Source organism: Gossypium hirsutum, chromosome D12 (genome assembly GCF_007990345.1).
Source record: "Gossypium hirsutum isolate 1008001.06 chromosome D12, Gossypium_hirsutum_v2.1, whole genome shotgun sequence".
Classification (NCBI taxonomy): Eukaryota; Viridiplantae; Streptophyta; class Magnoliopsida; order Malvales; family Malvaceae; genus Gossypium; species Gossypium hirsutum.
The window spans coordinates 55,089,124-55,110,993 of NC_053448.1; the positions used below are offsets into that span (position 1 = coordinate 55,089,124).

Here is a 21,870-nt window from a genome sequence, read left to right on the forward strand (position 1 = left end):
TAACTAATTAATAGTCACGCCATTATTGACCAATGAAAAAAAATTGCAAATATTTTAATAGATAAAAGTTATAATAAAATTATTTTATATTATGTAGAAATTATGATTTTAGTGGATAATAATAATTTAATATATAATTATAATTTTTTAACCTAAAATATTAAGGTAAATAAATGTGCATGAAGATTAAATAAACATACGCATGGGTTAAAAAAATGATTTAGTGTTAAAATTTGAACATAAATCTAATAACAATTGATTTTTATTGTTATTAAAATCTTTAATTATTTTAAGATTGATAAATGAAACAACAAATTATTTCTTTTCAAATATTTTAATTCAAATGTTAAAAATAAATAATAATAATTTTAGCCCAACACCGGCTTCAACGGTTACAAATCATTAATGGTAAACACCTCAGTTTGCTCTCTCTGTCTAGCTTGATGTTGAAATAGATGTTTAGGCAAGTGTTTAATTATTCAAACAAATGTTTGAACGCAAATAAGAAAATAAAGAAATAAACATGGGAGATTTATTCACCTGGATTGAAAACAATGAATGATTTAAGCCCATTTACTGCTCAACAGCCACTCAGCTCACCTCAACAACTTTATTTACATCAAATACTAAATAAAAAATCTAACGCAAAATTCTAAGTAAAAGATCACTTCAAGTAAATTGAAAATTATTTTACTAAATAAAATGGACATATTGTGGACCTTTTATGACTTTATGAGAATAAAATTTTAAGGGATTTGGAGCTACTTCGTTACAAGAATACGTTTACAAATTTTTTAAATTAGATTACTCAGTCATTCGTTTGTATTATTGAATTAAACAAATCATTAAAAGAAATTTAATCAATTTTCTAGCCTGAGGTTTAGGGTTCGTGGATTAACCGGTCAGATGTCTTTTTTCCGATTAATACCTCGGTCAATTTTGGGTTTGATTGACTTGTTTGGTTCAAAGAATCATGACTCTAAATTTCTACACTTTGTATATTTGAAACGCAGTCCTTTTACTTTTATTTTCAAGAATTTAATCTTCTAATTCTTTCATTTAAAAAATCACTTTCAAGTTATATATAATCACACAATATTTTAATTACAATACATGAAAAAATCAAGTAATATATTTCTAAAATATTTAAGCACTGAGCAGCTGGGGTGGTAGTCCAAGCCTCAACGAACTGAGGTTGTGTTCCTGGAAGGCAAAGCCCATATATTTTAATTTTGGGCAAAATACAAGAAAAAACCCTTTTTTTAAAAAAATTATTGAAATGGGCCCGGTATTTTATTATTTACCGGAATGACCCATTTTCCCCGAAAGCGTGTCCACATCAGCGCGATGTCAGGGGACGTGGCAGAAAAATGTGTCCCTAAGGGCGCGCTTTGCTTACGTGGACATAAATCGCTCCCTCAAGGGCGCATTTTGTTGCCACGTAAGCGCTCCTCTGGAGACGCGTTTTACCCGCGTGTGAACAGTAGCAACGGCTACTTTTTTGACAGTTGGTGACCCCCCAACGGTAAAAAAAAACTATAAAACCCCCCCAACCTTCATTCTTTTTCACAACTAAATCATTTCTCTCAATTTCTCTCTAATATTCTCTCAAATTCCTCTCAAATTCCTATTTAAAAGAGCTTCAAATTTTTAATTATTTTTAAAATAGTTTTAAATTTTATTTTTTTGAATTCTTTTTTTAAATCGTAAAATTTTTGACCAATTTAGCAATGGCCAGGGAATTGATTCGTCTTGATGACAAAATATATCCGTGGAACAAATGAAAATGGTAAGTGTTAAATTTAATTTTTAAATATTATTTAGGATTTTTTATTTATGTAATTTTAAATAATTATTATTTTATTATTTGTTATAAAAGTCTGTAGATCGGATATTGCAATGTTATATTCGCAATATGCATGGTCCTCCATCACCGTTGGTAGAGAATTACCTGCGGGAGGCGGGTTTTTGGCATGTGGCGACAGTAGGCCGGCGATGCAAGTTGGACCTGAAACTCATCAGTGCGTTGATTGAGAGGTGGAGACCCGAGACGCACACATTCCATCTTCCATGTGGAGAGTGCACTATCACTTTGGAAAATGTCAATATGCAATTGGGGTTACCAATGGAGGGGTACGCAGTCACCGGGTCTATTCAATCTGGTGATTGGGGAGCGGTATGCTACGAGCTATTGAGCGCTATTCCAAAGAATATTAACGGAGGTCGAATCAAGATGTGCTGGTTATGAGACACATTCCCGGATCCGAATGATGATTCAACCGAAATAGAAAGAATCATATATGCTCGGGCATACATTCTTCAGATAATTAGAGGTTATCTGATGCCGGACTTGTCACGGAACCTCGTGCATCTAAGATGGATGCTGAAACTCGTTGATTTTCGAGCAGCTGGTGAATTTAGCTGGGGGTCTGCCGTGTTGGCAATATTGTGCCGGGAGATGTGCGGGGCGCCCGGCACAACCGAATAAAGCGAAAATCAGAGGTTGCTTGTCACTACTGCAGTCATGGACACGGTTTCGCTTTCCATTTTTACGTCCTCAAGTGGACCACCCGTATACATTCTGACTTATAACGAGGTAAATTTTATATTATATTTTATAATTATTACATAGATTTAAAATATAATCGAATGCTAAAAATTTATTTAATTAGGTGGAACCATCCGGCAAGTTATGCTCGATTACCTACCTTTCTTGAAGATATACGGCTTCTATTGGACCAACGGTCGGAAGTACAAGTAAGTCGATTGGTATTTAGTATTTAGTACATAACTAATATTTCCATCATGGTCATATAGTTTGAAAGGACATCATACGAGAATCCGGCGATTCGGGCAGTAATTCCGAATGAGTACTTGCAAAATCCAAACGATTGGCATGTGAAAGTCCCATTGGTCAACTTTGTGACTGTGGAGATGCACCAGTCGGACAGGGTATTACGGCAATTTGGATTCCAAAAATTAATTCCCGCGTCAGCTTAGGTGTTGGATGATCATCACAAAATTGACCTACGGTAATTGCATACGGATTGGCCAAGATTCTGGTCACACTACATCCAGATGTGGGAAGATCGATATGACTATATACCTACTCGGGAACCGATCATCGTTCCAGAGTTAGCATGCATGCCGGAATACATGCCATGGTTTAGGATCCATGGCAAGCTGTATTTACTCTCGCCATAGGAGAGGCAGCAACAATTGTGTATCCAAAGGGAACAACGTGACCCTTTAAATCCAAGAAGAATAGATGACGGTGCAGACCCATCAATGAGGCCCAAAAATTCATCCGGTCCATCATCAGCGCCCATAACTTCATCAGGCACAGCTACAGCACTGACACAGTAACCTGACCCAACAGTTCAACCAACGATACCCACGGCACAGCCTTTTTAGATGATGCCAGGTGCGTATCCTAACCCTTTTATGTATCCTAACTCTTATATGTTTCCTTTTCCTAGTTTTATGGCAGGTTAGAGTCAATGGCCCGGTTCATCTCCATTTTCGAATACGCCGAGTGGACCGCCGATGTATAGGCCATCGTTGTATGAGAGATCACAAGAGGGGGCATCGAGGAGCTCTTCTTTTTACCAAACTCTATCACTGTATGAGTTTCAAACACCTTCGCCGTTGGTGATGCAAACACCTCCATATTCACTACTCTACCAAGGTGGCTCATCGTCCCAGCACCGACAACCAGATCCCCTACTGGATGAACCAGAATTCCCGCCGGAGTAACCACAACTCCCGCTGGAAGTTGGGCAAAGAAGGAATCCAGCGCGTAACCGTCGACGACCGCCATGTGGCATTGAATCCGATAGGCACGGAGATTGATTTTTATTTTTATTTATTTGTACAAAATAGTTTATATTAATGTAATAAAATACAAAATAGTTTATTTTGAATATTTTGATATTATTTGAAGTAATAAAATACAAAATAGTTTATTTTGAATATTTTAATATTATTTCATTTAATAAAATACAAAATAGTTAATATTCTTAATAATAAAAATTATTTTAAATAATTCAATATGTTGAACACTTGGCATTATTTCTTTTCACAAAATAGGAAAATATTCTTAATAATACAAAGTTGTTTACAAAGACGTTTAACTATTGCGATTTGGGCATGATCGACTTGTATGGCCTGGATTCCTACACCATCTGTACAACTTGCCTTGACTGACTGTTTCTCGGATATCCATATTGTTTTGTATTCTAGTTGAGGAAGGTCGGCCCTTCAATTTGCAACGCAATTCTCTATCTGGTAATAGCTTAAAAGGAGCAAGCGATACGGGCGGCCACTTACGTTCATCTGGGACTAGTAGGAAAACATGTCTCTAGACGTTGTACATGTTTTCTAATTTGTACACTTCATCGACATAGCTCATCAGATCCAGACTGAGATTCTGACAAGCTGCAATTACATGAGCGCATAGATAACGAAGTGCATCAAACATTCCATAGTCGCAAGTCCTATTTCGCAAGTGTACACGATATTGCCCGCCAATAATACCTTGGTGCAATCTGTCAAACTCTGTCACGCGAAACCATAAGTTGTCTCAATTGTGACACACTATGTGCATGGTGTTCACCCGAGCCTTGGCCTTGTTAATTTATTGCACTACCTTACTGCACCATACATAGCCTCCCTGCATCTGACCTGCATAACTCGCTGCTCGCTTTGGAAATAGCGCCGCCAAACGAAAATATGTCTCTAGCACAACCAATGTTATTGGTAGATGGCGCGTTTCTTTTATAATAGAATTTATGCATTCAGCTAGGGTTGAGGTCATATGACCATATCGTAGACCGTCGTCATATGCTTGTGCCCACTATTCGAAACATATTTTGCAAAGATAGTCCGTGCCTTCGCTGTTAATTGAATGCAGAACTGCCAACATCTCATGAAAACGGTCTTTATTTATTTCATACCCTGCCAATATAAGTTCATAGCGAATATTACATACCACTTTTTCATTTACAATAAATTCAAAATGACAAACGAAATAATATTAATAGAGACTAAATACCCATGTTGGTTACTTGTTATCATTCTCTCTTAGATGAATATTACCTGTAGTAGTTGGAAGCAACGTGCCTTAGGCAATATCGATGGTGTGTGCGCTGTCATAAGCTTCCCTGTCGATCAAATGCAGCTAGTATACCTGTACCTCAATCTGAAATAACACAGCTATTAGGTTGGGGGCACACATGCCTCCTTAACCTAGATAGAAAAAAATCTCAGTCATCAGATGACTCCCTCGGTGTTATTGCAAACGCGATTGGAAGAATTCTCCCACCGTCATCCTGTGCCACTACAAGCAATAGCCAATGTGTATACCTACCAAACATAAAGGTACCGTCAATTTGTACCAATGGCTTGCAGTATGGAAATGCGTCTCGGCATTACTTAAAGGTCCAAAATAGGCGTTTGAACACTTGGCATCCACGTAACAATCGGTCGTTGTAGTACCCATTTTCGATTTCAAGGTCTGTGATGCAACCTAAGACGTATCTCTCTAGCACTTGGCACCACTACCATATTTCATTATATGAATCTTCCCACCTACTATGCATATTCTCCAACGCCTTCTGCTTAGCTATCCAAGCCTTACAGTAAGAGGGCGTGTACTCATTTGGCTACGAATATTGGCAATTAAGACCGGCACTAAAGTCTTGGGATCTGCCTTCACCGTAGGTAGTATCAAGCTAGCTAACATAGCTGAATCCATCTTGGGATGATCTTATGAAACACCTATAAAATGGAGTACATTAAATAATACAACATTACATAATAACAGTATTATTCAAAAACCGTCAATACTGTACCTGTAGCACATGTATGTGGACCTTTGTACTTTTTTATCTCCCACAACATTGTCCTTTTCCTCAACGAGGCGTAGATTTTTCATGAACATGTGTCGTCTTGCACGGCACACTTTACCTTAAACTTATCAGATTTAGATTTAACCACGTAGTAGTTAACGCCGTTGGTGATGTTATGTTGTTTCAAAGCACCAATAAAACTATCATTGTTGGAAAATTGATTACCAACTTCAAATTCACCTGAATCTAGCCCCGAACTTGTACGATCACGCAACCGGTGTGGTAGCTCTAGAAACTCCAACGCATCATCTGCAGGCAGATCGACATTATGCATGTGGGCTGGAGGTGAGTATGCTCTGAATCGTGGATTTTCTTCTTCTTTTGAATTCCTTTCAGCATCTTCAGGTTCTGTTGGAATAGGCTCCGGTTCAGAAAATAAGCCAACTTCTGCACCATCGGGCCCGGGCTCTCGAGGTGGATCCACATCGGAGTCATGTTCTAACCCAGCATCATCTGCAATGTACGAGGTCCCCTCACCGGTGGACGTCGTAGGGGGTACATCATCCCTTCTTCTAGGCATTTCATAACGTCCCCAATTAAATGTAGATTGCCAACCACTAGAACTTGATGTCGTTCCCCAATACGTATTTCCAGCATCACACATCGAGCCACCGACGTACATGTCCCATTCACCGATAGAGTATCTTGCAGGGGATGTGCATTCCACACCGCTACCAAACATGGGCTGTTCCGTGTTTTGTAACCCACTAACCGAGTGTCGGCTAGGGGTCGTGTATACCTCTCAAACACCAATCACAAGTACATAATTTGGCGATGTAAATTGTACATATAACTCAATATAAGGTATTCCACTAGCAAGATAGGTTTGCACCATTGCCTCCAAGCTACGAGCACCTTTTATGTCGAACAAGTCATATGTCACCGGATCAACAGAAGAATAAAATCGATACGTAATAAACAAAACTTTCATTGGTGTCGTTCTGAAAATTTTACGCCTAATTCTTTTACGAAGTTCTGTCAAATCTATGTTCTGGTTAAAAATCAGTTGCACTGTATTCTCTGATAAAAAACAACACCGTTCTCGGTGTGGCAAACCTCACCATCATAGTAAATAACAACACTAATACGTTCACTCATATTTAATTTCTAACATTCTTAGCCTCTCTAAATTGTTTTTGCTGTAACTTATGCAATCTGAGAACATTTCTTGCCTCATTTATAGCCTCAACCCAAACATGCTACTGTAGCAAAAGCGCGTCCACGTGGGAGCAATTTCAAAAATTCTTCTGATAAAGCATCTTACTTGAGGCATTTTTTATACTATTTGCTCAGAAATGTCAACTCGAAATTATTTTTCAGGACCTACTGTAGCAAAAGCGCGTCCACGTGAGAGCGATTTTAGAAATTCTTCTGATAAAGCATCCTGCTTGAAGCGTTTTTTATACTATTTGCTCAGAAACGTCAAATCGAAATTATTTTTTCAGGACCTACTGTATCAAAAACGCGTCCACGTGGGAGCGATTTTCTTAATAAATTTTTAATTAAATTACTCATGTAACCCTAAACCCTAATTTAATTGATTTTTTCTTAAAAAACTATAAACACAAAACCTAATCCAATTTTGAAAAAATTATAATTAATTTAATTAAGAAACCTTAAACCCTAATCCCTTATTCGTTACTTTTTCTCCAAAACCCTAAAAATCCTAAAAACCCTAATCCTAACTCTAAAAACCCAAAACCTAACGTGGAAGAAACGGGCAAAACGCGTCCCTAGGGGAGCGCTTATGTGGCAGCAAAACGCGCCCTTGAGGGAGCGATTTATGTCCACATAGGCAAAGCGCGCCTTTAAGGACATGTTTTTCTATCATGTCCCCTGACATCGCGCTGACGTTGGCGCGCTCTCGAGAAAAATGGTCATTCTGATAAATAATAAAATACCGAACCTATTTCGATAAATTAAAAAAAAAAAAAAGGAGCTTTTAATGGTGTTTTAGCCTTTAATTTTATCCCGACTCAGTTAATGCTTAATTAATTTTGATTGTTTAAAGAGCTTTGGGGGGGGGGGAATACGTGTTATCTCATCATCTGGACCTTGGGTTTTCAAAGTTGGGAATTTGAACCATACTCTTTGTTCTACCTTCAATAATCTTGCACGTGTATTTTCCCAATTTCTCTTTCTCCCCCTTTCCTTAGAACCGCCCTCTTTTTCCTTCCTTCATTCAATCCCGCTCTATTATTGTTTTCTTTGATTGAATTTGATATTTGGAACAGAAAAACAAAACACAGCATTTAAACTACTTGGAATTCATCCCCATTCTTTTTTATTTTATAAGCCTGTTCCTTTGGAGTTTTGACTATTTTTCCTTCTTTTTTGACCTCCCCTACCCCAAAAAAAAGTCTACCTCTTTTATTTCTCTCACTAATTCCAGTCAATTTTTTTGTATCCTTTCCTTAATTGATTCTTGGGTATATTATTTGTACCCCTTTTTTTTAAAAAAAAGCAGGAATAAAGAAAAAAAAAGGCTACTTATTTATTTCTGTTGTTTGTTTCCGGTTTAATTAAAAAACAGATCTTCCCTTCGAAGCTCCATGATTGCAGAGAACAGTGCCGAGATACAACAACATTCACAGAAAAATAAGTGATTTTCGGATTAAAGGTAAATCGTAAACGTCATCGTTTTGGTGTTTGTTGTTATGCCTGGCGCAGCAGGGCAGGGCGTGGAACATGTAGGCTTGCCTAAAATGGAAGCGAAATCCGAAGCCGGATGTAGCAACCCCGTCAAAAAGAAGGGACCCGTCTCAATGGATCACGTTCTCTTGGCATTACGCGAGACGAAGGAGGAAAGGGATTTAAGGATTCGGAGTTTGTTCAACTTTTTCGATGCAGCCAATGTGGGATTCTTGGATTACGGTCAGATCGAAAAGGGTCTCTCGGCTTTGCAGATTCCGGCCGAGTATAAGTACGCCAACGATCTGTTGAAAGTCTGCGATGCAAACAGAGATGGGCGCGTGGATTATCAAGAGTTTAAAAGGTATATGGATGACAAAGAGCTTGAACTTTATAGGATTTTCCAAGCTATTGATGTGGAGCACAATGGGTGCATTTTGCCTGAGGAGCTTTGGGATGCGCTTGTTAAGGCTGGTATGCTATGCTCCTTTTTTATAGTATTTTTTATATTAATTTATTTTTCTTGGTTTTGTTTTCTTTATCTTGACATGTTTGATTGGTGTGGTGAGGTAGTTGCATTAATTGGGGTTGATAGTGAAATCATTATAAAGTTTGCTTATAAATTGAGAAATGTTGCTTTCAATCTTCCTATTGCCCCTTTTGCTCCAAAAACTTGCCATCATTGTGAGATTGGAGAAATTGCTTTTGCAGTGTTTTGTAAATCAAACCGCAGTTTGGTACCTTTAAGGAAAGTAGATAGCCTTATTCATCCAAATGCATTAATTCGGTTGGCAATTTGAATTCTTCCGGTATGTTTGTGTTGGGGATAGGTTACATTGCGAGTTGTGGGAATGCGTTGTCTTGCTCAAATTTCTAAACCGAATTTGGAGTAACTTACAGTTAGGTGTTAGGAAGCTGCCTCTGCTGGTTTGTTATGTAAAAGCCCATGTTTGCAATGGTGTATCTTGGGACTGTTCAAAACCCGTCTAATATTGTGAGAGGTTATAAAGCTTCACATGCCCGATGTGTTTGCCATGGTGTTGAATATTGAACTTTTCATATTTTAGTTCTTAAATCAACAGAAACAAAAAGAAGGTAACTGGGAATTTATTATTATTATTATTTTGATGTTCTCTTGTTCAAGTTTGTGTTCTTTTTCTTACAAATTATTCTGAGCCAAATTTTGCTTAGCTGAAATCTGAACGGTATGTCCATTCTATTTTAAAGGAGCTTCTAAAGGGTGTTTCTTTCCTCCAAAATCTGTCAGACCAGAATCTGTATCTTTTTTTTTTTTTGTTTATATTTCCTTTATGAATGCATCTGCATTTGTTGAGGTGCCTCGGCAAATCCTACAGTTTGGCCAGTAAGGATCTATGCAAGCTTTCAAGAGAGTTTGCCGCCATTTAAGGAAAGTGTTTGTCTGGCTTGATATCAAGAGACAGTTTCTTGTCAGTATAAAAGTTGTGTCAGTTTGTTTTTGCTGGATGCTGAGGGGCTGGTTGTTTCCATGGTTGTAATAACAGTTGTTTTCATCTTATAAGCCCTGGCAGTTTGTATTTTGCAGGGATTTGTATCGATGATGAGGAACTTGCACGATTTGTAGAGCATGTTGATAAGGACAACAATGGAATTATAACATTTGAAGAATGGAGAGATTTCCTTCTACTCTATCCTCATGAAGCTACTATGGAGAACATCTATCATCATTGGGAAAAGGTTTGCCTTGTAGATATCGGAGAAACAGCTGTTATTCCCCAGGGCATCAGTACACATGTTAAGAGAAGCAAGTATTTTATTGCAGGAGGAATAGCCGGAGCAGCTTCTCGCACTGCAACTGCTCCTCTCGATCGCCTGAAGGTTGTTTTACAAGTGCAAACTACAAATGCTGATATTCTGCCAGCTGTAAGAAAAATATTGAAGGAAGATGGTATTTTGGGGTTTTTCCGTGGTAATGGGTTAAATGTTGTGAAAGTAGCTCCTGAAAGTGCTATAAAGTTCTATGCCTATGAAATGTTAAAGACTGTAATAGGAGACAGTAGAGGGGATAAGAAGGGTGATATAGGTGCTAGTGGGAGACTTTTTGCTGGTGGAGTAGCCGGTGCTGTGGCACAATGTGCTATCTACCCAATGGATCTCGTAAAAACTCGATTACAGACTTGTGCTTCGGAAGGTGGAAAGCCTCCCAAGCTGGGGAAATTAACTAAGGATATATGGGTTCAAGAGGGTCCTCGAGCATTTTATAAAGGTCTTGTGCCTTCTCTTCTTGGGATTATCCCATATGCTGGCATCGACCTTACCGTCTATGAGACCTTGAAAGATTTTTCGAGGTCATATATTCTTCAAGATAGTGGTATTTATACTATCTGCCTCTCTTATTTTATGCTTGTTTTTTGCTCTTTTTCTTATATCTTCTTTTCTGGTTTTTCATTTTTCATTAATTTGTGTGTTTCTTCTGAATTTCTTACCCAATTTGCTTTCTGATGACTCTTTCTCCGTCTTATAGAACCCGGTCCTCTTGTGCAATTAGGCTGTGGAACAATTTCTGGAGCTTTAGGAGCAACCTGTGTTTATCCTTTGCAGGTTATTCGAACGAGGTATGATTATAATGTGTAGAAATTCTTTTTCTGGTCATTCAGATTCATCCGTACATCATCGTAACTAGTTTCTTTTTTTGTTCTCACAGAATGCAAGCTCAACGCACTACCTCAGGTGTTGCGTATAATGGAATGTCTGACGTATTTTGGAAAACCTTTCGGAATGAAGGTTATAGAGGTTTTTACAAAGGACTATTTCCTAATCTTCTCAAAGTTGTCCCAGCTGCAAGCATTACATATTTGGTTTATGAGGCTATGAAAAAGAGTCTAGAACTTGACTAGAGTCCACAGGAGTTCTGCAGTCGGGCCTAGCTCCCTTATATTTATCGCAGAACCGAAGTTAGAGTTGACGAATACAATGATAATAAGATGATTAAATGAGTAAGATGATTATTTTGAGTTAGGTGATAATTCCCCTTCAGAGAATGAGGTACATAGTTTTGTAGTAAAATTTTTTTAGACCAGGCTTATCAAAACGAAATGTTGAGAATCGGGTTTATATGACATAATTATGTCGGTCTTCGAAATCAATAGGTATGATACTGTTCAATTTTTTCTTCTTTTGCCCCTCTTGTTCATATCGTGTTCGAGTCGGATGCAGGAGATGAAGGGGATCTCTCATCTCATAGAAATTGATTTATTGAAGTTATAGGTTATGAAATGGATTGATCTGTCTTTGATATGCATTCTATTTGTTAAGAACATAGTCATAGCTTTTTCTTAATGATATTGTTGACTATATAACTGATTTTATGGCTGTTTTAGTCACAATTTTTTCCATTTAACATGAAATCAGATATTGTTAGCTTTCATGAAAAACACCCAACATGCCCGGATCAGTCTCTGTTTAATTTGTTTTGTTGAGGACGAGTAGTAGTTAAAGAGAAGCGAAGAGTTGGAGCAAGAATTCATGTCTTTTATAAACGAAATAGGGTGGAGATTTTGTCTTCCACATTAGAGCCGCCATGAGTATCTGCTAACTTATGTAAGACTGAACTGACAATTAATGAACCTGACGATGTTTTGTAAGATTACATGTTTTGATGAAGAACAATTTATTCATAATCTGAAACATTTCAAACCCACCCAATTTGTCAGCTGAAAGAAATCTAAGCAATGAAGCACTAATTATTCAGCTGAAATAGCAGACGTACAACCAACCATTTTTGTTCAACAAACTTTGAGGGGAAAAAACATAAAACAGCCTGGAACAACCAATTAATCTGCTACAAATTTCGACTTTTTTCATGTGTTTTATGCTCATTTTGATCTGAACTCTGACTGAAAACAAAGATGCAGAAATGAAGATAAGACAGAAAAAAGTAAAAATAGAAAGAAAGGCATGGCCTTCCCTTTGCCTCAAATGACTTGCCTTTTAAGCCCCCTTTCAAATCCTCTACGAGGAGTAGGCAGAAGAGGGATGGTTAATAATGGTTGCAGTGTTCTTCTTCTTCTTCTTCTTCTTCTTCTTCTTTCTCCACATGTTTTTGGTCTCAAAGTTTGAGCTCAAAACTCAGACAGAAGAAACAAAAACAACTTATTGCATTGCATTGCCTTTGTTTGTGCAACAACCTGTATCTTTATATACACCTTTGAGAAGTGTTTAAACCTGTGTCAGAAGTCCAACATTTCAGGTTTCTTTGGATTTTTTTTTAAAAGAAAAAGAATAAGAAGAAAAAAGACAAAGGAAAGCAGATCAAACCAAGGTGTCAAATTTGCAGTGGTCCCCTTTGGTATAATTCCTTCATTGGGTCATCTTATCTTCCACTAAGAATATTTACTTTTCTCTTGCTTTTGCATAAATCATGGTGAGTACTTCATGTTACATGCATAGCCTCCTTGGATTTACTCTTTTCTTATATCAGTTTTGTCGAGGGTTTCAACTCTAGTATTGTTGAAAATCTAAATGCATGAAGAGACAATAAATTTATAAAGTAAAAATATCTCGTCAAGTACTTATCACTTGTTGAAAGTACAAAACTTTGACAATGGTTTACATATATTATTCAGGTTTTTCTTTTTCTTTTTCTTTTATGCTTCTACATATACCAGCTTCTCATAGGAAAGATATAAAAGCAGCAATGTAATTAAGCAAATTTATCTTTATATTCATGTAGTGAGTTCAAATGGCTAAAAGTATATGGTAGTAACGTATGAGTTGTATAATAATATGTAAAAGATAGCTGAGAAAAGGTTCCCTCTCCAATGAAGGGGTCCAAAAAAAAGACTGAAACCATAAACAAATGGAAAAGTTAGTTAAAGCAAAGTCATGGCCAGAAATGAAAGAATATGTATTAAAAAAAATGTAAACAAGAATATTGAAGGAGATATGCCCTTTTACTTTGGACCGTCCACTTACTAGTTTTAGTCTTACCCCATCATGGAAAATGGTGAGATCTGAGAATCTTTGTGGATTGGCACTAATCCAAAATTAGTGGGAGATTTTAACAAATAATATTTGAAAATATAAAACAACTTTTTTTTCCCTTCATGATTGGTTCCTTGGATTAACAATTGAAGTTTGAAGAGCTATTCTCCTAAACTTAATAGAGGTGGTATAGATTTTACATCCCTAAATTGTGTGATGATAAGGACCAACATGTTTTAAGTTATTTTATTGTAAAATATTTAACAATTTAGTCGTATACAATAATCACTCACTATCACAACATTTCGTTATAATAGTAAAGTTTTTAATAGAGAATGTGTAAAGATTTGAAACCTATGAAAATTTAATAATAAGCTCTAAGAGACCATATGTAAGAGAATGAATCAAATGAAGAAATAAAATTGATACTCAAAAATTTCTTTTATGTATGGAAACATTCTTGATGAGTGTTTGTATCAAATGAAATCTAGCTATTTGGAGTTGATGGGGAGAAAATAGTCTATAGAGCTATTGCAAATGAAAAGTGGTCCTACAACATGGGTGTCATCCCTCCTTTAAAAAATAGATATTAGTTGCTGTTGTAACATTAAGGTATCCATATTTTGAGATATGTATCAATACCCTTGCCTTCTGTTTTGTTCTATGACTACAAATTTACTTGACCACCAAATTGTTTTAGAAACACTTAAACACTCCAAAATAACTTGATATTAACTCAAAAACATTTAAAACATGTTTCGAGTTTTGAAATTTTTAAAAGATATTTTCAATAATGTTTTCACTAAATGTCTTGATAATAAAATTTATATTAAATATTGTTATATAAAAAACTTAAAATTTCAAAGCTAACACTATATTTTTTTACTATGAATAAGTTAATACCGAAAACTCAAATGAAAGGAAGCCTAATTTTGGCTTGCTTTTTTTCTTTTCTTTTCTTTCTATTTACATGGAAATGTAACTATTCTACCAATTATTAAAAGAATAATTTTTTATTATTTGTAGGAAAGTAAATTTTAGGAGCGATTGGTTCATTGATAATAGAATTACCAAAATATAAGATTACTTAGTATATTAGAATGTAACGTAAATTTTTTTATTTGGTTGATAGAAGGTAAGATGATCTAAAAGTATATTTTATTAAATAAAAATGGAAAAAATTATTAAAAAATTAACCATGAAAATATAGAAAAAAAAAATAGATAATAATATACAAAATGTTAACTTTTCTCAACTAATAAATAATTAATAATGGAAACACACTTATAATAATTAATTAAAAATTAAGAAAATATAATCGATAAAATGTAATACAATAAGCAAATGTATAATTTTCTTAAATAATAATTATGGTTGTCGTTATCATATGTTATTAGGTTCTAAAGAAAATGAGTTTATATCTTAAATAAAAATAATTCCAACTTAATAAATTGCATATAACATGAATTTAAGAGCGAATCTAAAAAATTTTGGGACCAAAATTAAATCATATATTTTTACGACAGTAAAAATTTAATTTCACTATTTTAATAGCTTATATCTTTATAATTTTTAAAGGGTTAAATTAAATTTTTATCATTTTTGAGGGAGCCAAAGTGTAATTTTATCATTACTAATTTAAAATTTTATAAAGTATAAAGAATCTAAATGAAAAAAATTCCATTTTAAGGGTTGGTGCCCTTCCAACCCCTAAATTCGCCACGGCATGAATTGAAAAAATAAAAAAATAAAACAATAATTAAATTTTAATTTGGTAAAAAAATTTTAAAAAAAAAGAACAAGAAAAATATTAAAATAACTAAATGAATTGCATTTGAAAAAAATGAGGAGATGAATTTCAAATACTTGAATTTAAATTTAAATTTAAACTTAAAAATAATTATATTATATATTTATATTGAGTTTTTAATTGAGTTGGTATTACAAGTTAATCGGGCACCAATTTAATTGAGAAATTACAAAAAATTATATATCTATACATATATGAGCTTCTAATTGAGTTGGTATTACAAGTTAACCGGGCACTAATTTAATTGAGAAATTACAAAAAAAAATATCCTTTTTATATACAAAGTAACCGATGTTTTTATCTTTTTTTATATTTTTTCAATAAAATAATACAATGATAATATTTAAACTTAAGACACATTTTTTGTTGAGAGGTGAAGCAAATAAGTTTTAAAGTTTTAATTTAACAATTTGAAAGAGCTTAACTTAGTTGTAATAAAATTGTTATAAATATAATTTTTACATAAATTATTTTCATCCATATAATCCAATATTAATTAAGGAGATAAACCTTAAAAATAATTACATGGCATGTTAATTAAGGGGATAAATATATGGTTTAATGGTAAAATGATAAAAATTGAAAGATAAAATTGAAACAAAAATATCAATCATTTTAAAATCTTACATTAAAATATGGTAATAAGATTATTTCTATATTGGGGAATCCTGACAAACTCAAAATAATTTTTGAAATGCACACCAAAAAAAAGTGATATAAGATTTCTTAAGCCAAACATTTAATAAAAAAAATAAAAAAAATCACTTTTTACAAATCAAGCATTAAAATCACATCTTAACTCGTAAATTAAGATGCTGATTGAGTTTTAGCTCAGTTGGTATCAGCATTGTTGTCAGTAGACTTGTTCATAGGCCGGGCCGAGTCCGACCCAAAGGCCTCCTCAAAAAGTGGGAGGGTTTGGAAAATAATATAGACTCGAAAAATGGGCTTAGGTAAAAAAATAAGGCCCGTTTTAAAACAGGTCAAGCCTCGAGTAAGATTTTTTTGCCTGAGCCTGGCCCGAATTTACTAAATGACAAAAGAAAAATCTACTTTTTTTTTTGTTATTTTAATGATATTTTCTTGTTATTTTCTCTCTATTTTGCTACCATTTTACTATTTTGTTGTTATTGTTTGGACATTGTATAATACTTTTTTTATTGTTAATTTTGTTATTATTTTAGAGCCATTTTCTTATTAAGTTGCATCTATCTTAGTATTATTTAAGTATACATATTTTTTAAAATTTATTTTCAATTTGTTCGAAAATATTTATTTTAATGTTTTTAGTATTTTTGATGTATTATATATATTTAAAAATTATGTAAAAAAACAATATAATATAAAAAAATCTTAAAATGAACTGGCCGGGTTGGGCCCGAGTTTTAGTATTTTTATCCGGATTGGGCTTGGGGCAATATTTTAGGCCCATTTTTCAAGGTCAGACTGGCCCGAGCCTAGCAAACGGGCCCAAATTTTTGCTGGGACACGGCTTGGCCCAGTCCATGATCACCTCTAGTTTCCAATATAGGAGGATGGAGGTTCAAGTGCGCTAAAGCACATTATCCTCCTATTTAAGAGTAAGGGAGGGGCTATGGGTAAATCTAGGCATTGTATGAAAAAATAAAGATTAGGAATCGTGTTACATTTATATGAAATGAAGTAAATAAAAAAAAACAACTAATAAATTAAGAGTATATAACCTAACTAGCCACTAAACTTTTACCATGTTTCTGTTTTGGTCATCCAATTATGAAAAATTTCAATTTAATCACCAAACTATTTGGATTCGTTTTTTTGTTGTTGTGCCATTAAGTCTAAAATGATTGGATGACACGGCCATTTATTTCTTAGATAAACTACATGAATGATCACTCAACTATGAGTGTTTCTATTTTGGTCACCCAACTAATTCTTTTTTTGATCTAGTCACTAAAATTTATGAAATTAAATTTTTTAATCACCATGGCATTAAATTGATAATGGAAGTTTGATGTGGCATTTTTTATTGGCCTAATAACAATTTTTTCCTTTAATATTTATAGGTTTTATCAATTTAGTCTTAACTCTTAAAGAATTAAATAAATCAACCCTAAACATTCTTACTACTATTTGGTGCTAGAAAGTTTTATATAATTTTTTTATTTGATGCTAATAAGATTTGAGTTTTTCAGCACTAGAGAACCACTATTTAACATAAAAAAAATTATTATTTTTAAAAAAAATCCAACTATTTATGATCTTTCTAGTGCTGAAAACTAAATATCTATGAGTTTTTCAATGTTGGAGAAACACCATTTAATTCACAGGAAACTGGAAACATTTGAGTTTTTCTGTGCTAATAACATAGCTAAAAGCATAAAAGAATAGGTAGAGAGAGAAAAAAGGTCAATAATTAGGATTAAATTGATAAGTATTGTAAGTGTTGAGTAAATTTATTGGTTTTTTTTAAGAATTTGAACTAAATTAATATTGAAAGGTTAAATTTATTATTAAATTAATAAAAAAGGTTACATCAAACTTAATAACTTGATGATTAAAAATTTTAATTTATTCGAGAAATAAAGAGACATGTCATCTAGCAGATCCAAATTTAATGACACAATAACTAAAAATGGATTCAAATAGTTAATGATTAAATAGATAGTTTGATACCCTAAAGAGGAACCCAATAAAATCTAATAAAATCTTAGTGACTAATTAGGTTGTTTACCCTAAAATCAATTATCATGCCAAATGTTTTCCTAAACAACGTGACAAAATGTGGGAAAAGCAAAACAATAATAAGCGAAGAATCAGGAAATGTGTCGCTTTCGTGGTCCAATCAACTTTCGCCAAATGGGTCATGACCCGAACCTTTCCTCCTCTAGACTGGGTCAAGCTCCGAAAAACAATAATAATAAAAAGGTTTCCATTTCGAAGGTAAATTAAATAATAAAAAAAAAGTTAAACCACAGATTAAAATCGTACATAGCGATTAACGAAGTTGCATGATTTGCTTACGTGGCGACAAACGGTTGGTTGATTTCATGCAGCACGTAATATCATTGCATCACTGTCACGAAGATCTATAAAAAACGACACGCAATTGAAGTTTTGATTTTGATTTCCAAATTTTTTTTAATTAACAAAGGAGAATTTTCGATCGTCTTTAGAACAAGGGTTCTTGGATTGATATGATGATGGGGCTTTTAGCTCTTCTTCTTCTCTTAGCTTTTGCGTCACTGCAGCTCTTTTGCTTCGCCGATGATGATAATAATGACGATGATGTGGTATTTTTTTTTTTAAATCTCGAATTGGTGAAGAATATTTTGATATGTAAAATTTGAAAATAAGATTTCTTCTGTTCTGTTTTTAGGTTTTTTATGAATCATTTGAAGAGTCATTTGAGGGTCGATGGATCGTCTCTAATAAAGATGATTATAAAGGTGAGATTTTCTTATTTAATTTTATGGAACTCTTCATTGGGATGTTTACTTACGGATTGATTTTTATCATTTTATAGTCTGATTTCTTCATGTTGTTTGTCCTGAAAAACATATGCATAAAACCAAGATGAAAAAATTGATCTTTGGGAAACTAGAGGGTACTTAATGATTTTTATAATCTAACATTTATGGGATCCTTAATTTTGTTTTTAAATCATAAATTTGATGATCTCATTGACAATCAATATTTTGAGGCGTTACTGGGAATTGCTAATGGAAACTAGATAAAGTATATGCTTTGTGATATGGATATGGTTTTAAAAGATAGATAGTTGTATGATGTTCATAATATATGTAGGGCTGGTAGCGTTGGGTGTAGATATTGATGTTGTTTTTGGAGCTGCAGGTTTATGGAAGCATTCAAAGAGCGAGGGCCACGAAGACTATGGTCTTCTGGTGAGTGAGAAGGCAAGAAAGTATGCAATAGTGAAGGTGGTTGATGAACCGGTGAGTCTGAAAGATGGAACCACCGTGCTTCAGTTCGAGACTCGGCTCCAGAGTGGAATCGAATGTGGTGGTGCCTACATTAAATTTCTTCGTCCTCAAGAGGCGGGTTGGAAGCCTGAGGAATTCGACAATAAATCCCCTTACTCCATCATGTTTGGACCTGACAAATGTGGGACAACAAACAAGGTGCATTTCATATTTAAGCATAAGAATCCCAAGAATGGGGAATATGTTGAACACCATCTTAAATACCCACCTTCTGTCCCATCCGACAAGCTCACTCATGTCTACACTGCAACCTTGAAACTCGACAAAGAGGTTAAAATTATGATTGATGGAGAGGAGAAGAAGAAGGCAAACTTCTTAGCAGCCGAAGATTTTGATCCTCCACTTATCCCAGCCAAGACAATCCCTGATCCTGATGATAAGAAACCAGAGGATTGGGATGACAAAGAAAAGATTCCTGATCCAAATGCTGTGAAACCGGATGATTGGGACGAGGATGCACCGATGGAAATCGAGGACGAGGAGGCGGTGAAACCAGAAGGATGGTTAGACGATGAGCCTGAGGAGATAGATGACCCTGAGGCAACCAAGCCAGAAGATTGGGATGATGAAGAGGATGGGGTGTGGGAACCCCCAAAGATGTATAACCCAAAGTGTGCAATAGCTCCTGGTTGCGGTGAATGGAAGAGGCCAATGAAGAGTAATCCTGCTTACAAAGGGAAATGGTCTCCTCCACTAATTGATAACCCCAATTATAAGGGTGTTTGGAAGGCTAGGGAGATTCCAAACCCCAACTACTTTGAGCTTGACAAGCCTGACTTTGAGCCTATTGCTGCCATTGGTATTGAGATTTGGACAATGCAAGAAGGAATACTGTTTGATAATATATTGATAGCTAAAAACGAGAAGGTTGCCAAGTCATATCGAGAGACCAAGTGGAAACCCAAGTTTGAGGTTGAGAAAGAAAGACAGCAGGCTGAGGAAGAAGCTTCTGGTTTAGACTTCCTTGCAAGCATCAAGGTCATGCTTTTGCAAGTTTATTTATGGTATTATTTTTCGTTTACTCAATCTTGTAACATTTTAACTTAAAAGTTGGTGATTTCTTAATCTGCAGAGGAAGGTGTTTAATGCCCTATACCAGATTGCTGATATTCCTTTCTTAAGCAACTACAAGCCTCAAATTCTCGTAAGTTCACGTAATATGCTGTTTCTCATATGCAATATCAGTATTTCATTGGTCGAGAGCGGAAAAGCCAGAAAATTTTGTTAGGACAGAAATTAAATTATAATTTTTATGATAGTTACAATGTAATTTTTAAAGAATTAAATTAAAATTGTTTTATTTTTAGAGAAGTTTAAAATAAAATTTTACCTTTACTAATTTAAAATTTTAAAAAATTTAAATGGTGGAGCCTACCAGCTCCCTCTTAGATTCGCGGATGACATCTGAATTTTGAGTTTTTCACTTTAGGATCACATTAAGAAGGCTGAGAAACAACCAAACCTCACCATGGGAGTCCTAGTCTCTACTGTCGCCATTATCCTCACGATTTTCTTGAAGCTCATTTTTGGTGGCAAGAATCAGGTTGGTCTATGTTTCTCTATTCTGCCGCTGTTTGTATATATGTTATTCAAGTTCGGATTTGACATTTGTCCGGAAATGTGCCCGACATGGATGTGTTTAATACCCTTTTCAAGAATGCAAGGTCCTTTGAAAATCCTTGGAAGATTATATCCGTAATGGATACTTTAAGAACTAGGGTTGTTCTTATTCCCTTGGTTAATGCTTGTGCAGCAATGCCCAAGAATAGAAACGAAACCAGTACCCGTGGTCGCTGAAACATCAGATGATCAAGGAAGCGATGGAGAAAAGGTTGAAAAGGCAGAGAAAAATGAAGCTGCTGCTGCTGCACGACGAAGGAGGCGTGAAACATAATATAAAAAGGAAAAAAGTCTTTAAAACAGAGTGGTCGGTGATCATCAGTTCCAATTGTGGCTGATTTTTGGGCTTTTAGGTGGTTTTCCCTTTGTAGCTGAAACTTGGTTTTTAACTTTTTGGATATTAGAATTTCCCTTATATTCAACATGTAATATCTTTTTGCTGTTGAGTTCAATGACATGAGGAATCCCCAATTAGAAAAGGATCGTTGGTTGGTTATATGAAATGTTTTCTATGTGAAACGTTAACTTACAAAATGGCTGAGAATTAGAAGTAAATGTAGAGCCCTCCATACATTGTTACTTTTCAACTAGATTTTTTTAAATGTAAATTTTCTTTGTAACGACTTTTCACCAAATTGAACCTTCCGAAATAATATAACTTCACAAAATTTTTAGAATGTGCTCTCGTCAATTAATTGGTATAACTAATAATAGAACCATCAGATGTCAAGAACAAATTTTAAAAACTACAGAAACCTTTATTAGGAACAAGCACCCCCCCCCTCTCTCACAAAAGATAATTTATATTCCAAAAAAGTCTTCAACCTAAAACTATATGTTCGTAACTTTTAAAATTAATTTTGTGCTCTTGGTAATCACATGTCAGTACTATTTTCGTGTTTTTAAAATTAATAAATCTACTCAATTCACAATTATTTGATCAATGAGTTTCCCG

The 21,870-nt window shown here is 34.6% G+C and overlaps 2 protein-coding genes across 3 annotated transcripts; both read left to right on the forward strand.

The window, feature by feature from the left end:
• Positions 1 to 7,944: 7,944 nt before the first annotated feature.
• Positions 7,945 to 11,858, forward strand: LOC107946627 (calcium-dependent mitochondrial ATP-magnesium/phosphate carrier protein 2). Of its 2 annotated transcripts, XM_016881037.2 has the most exons (5): positions 7,975 to 8,312; positions 8,443 to 9,014; positions 10,105 to 10,890; positions 11,044 to 11,134; positions 11,224 to 11,858. In XM_016881037.2, the coding sequence occupies exons 2-5, from the start codon at positions 8,567 to 8,569 to the stop codon at positions 11,414 to 11,416; spliced, it is 1,518 nt and encodes a 505-aa protein (XP_016736526.1). In that variant the 5' UTR covers positions 7,975 to 8,312; positions 8,443 to 8,566; the 3' UTR covers positions 11,417 to 11,858. The 2 variants fall into 2 exon arrangements, with proteins under 2 accessions (XP_016736525.1, XP_016736526.1); XM_016881036.2 differs by having other exon boundaries at positions 7,945 to 9,014.
• Positions 11,859 to 18,282: 6,424 nt separating this feature from the next.
• LOC107946628 (calnexin homolog) lies at positions 18,283 to 21,531 on the forward strand. Its single transcript, XM_016881038.2, has 6 exons — positions 18,283 to 18,584; positions 18,671 to 18,740; positions 19,147 to 20,273; positions 20,368 to 20,439; positions 20,725 to 20,838; positions 21,049 to 21,531. Exons 1-6 carry the CDS (start codon positions 18,489 to 18,491, stop codon positions 21,187 to 21,189), a joined length of 1,620 nt encoding a protein of 539 aa, XP_016736527.1. The 5' UTR covers positions 18,283 to 18,488; the 3' UTR covers positions 21,190 to 21,531.
• The last annotated feature ends 339 nt before the right edge of the window (positions 21,532 to 21,870 follow it).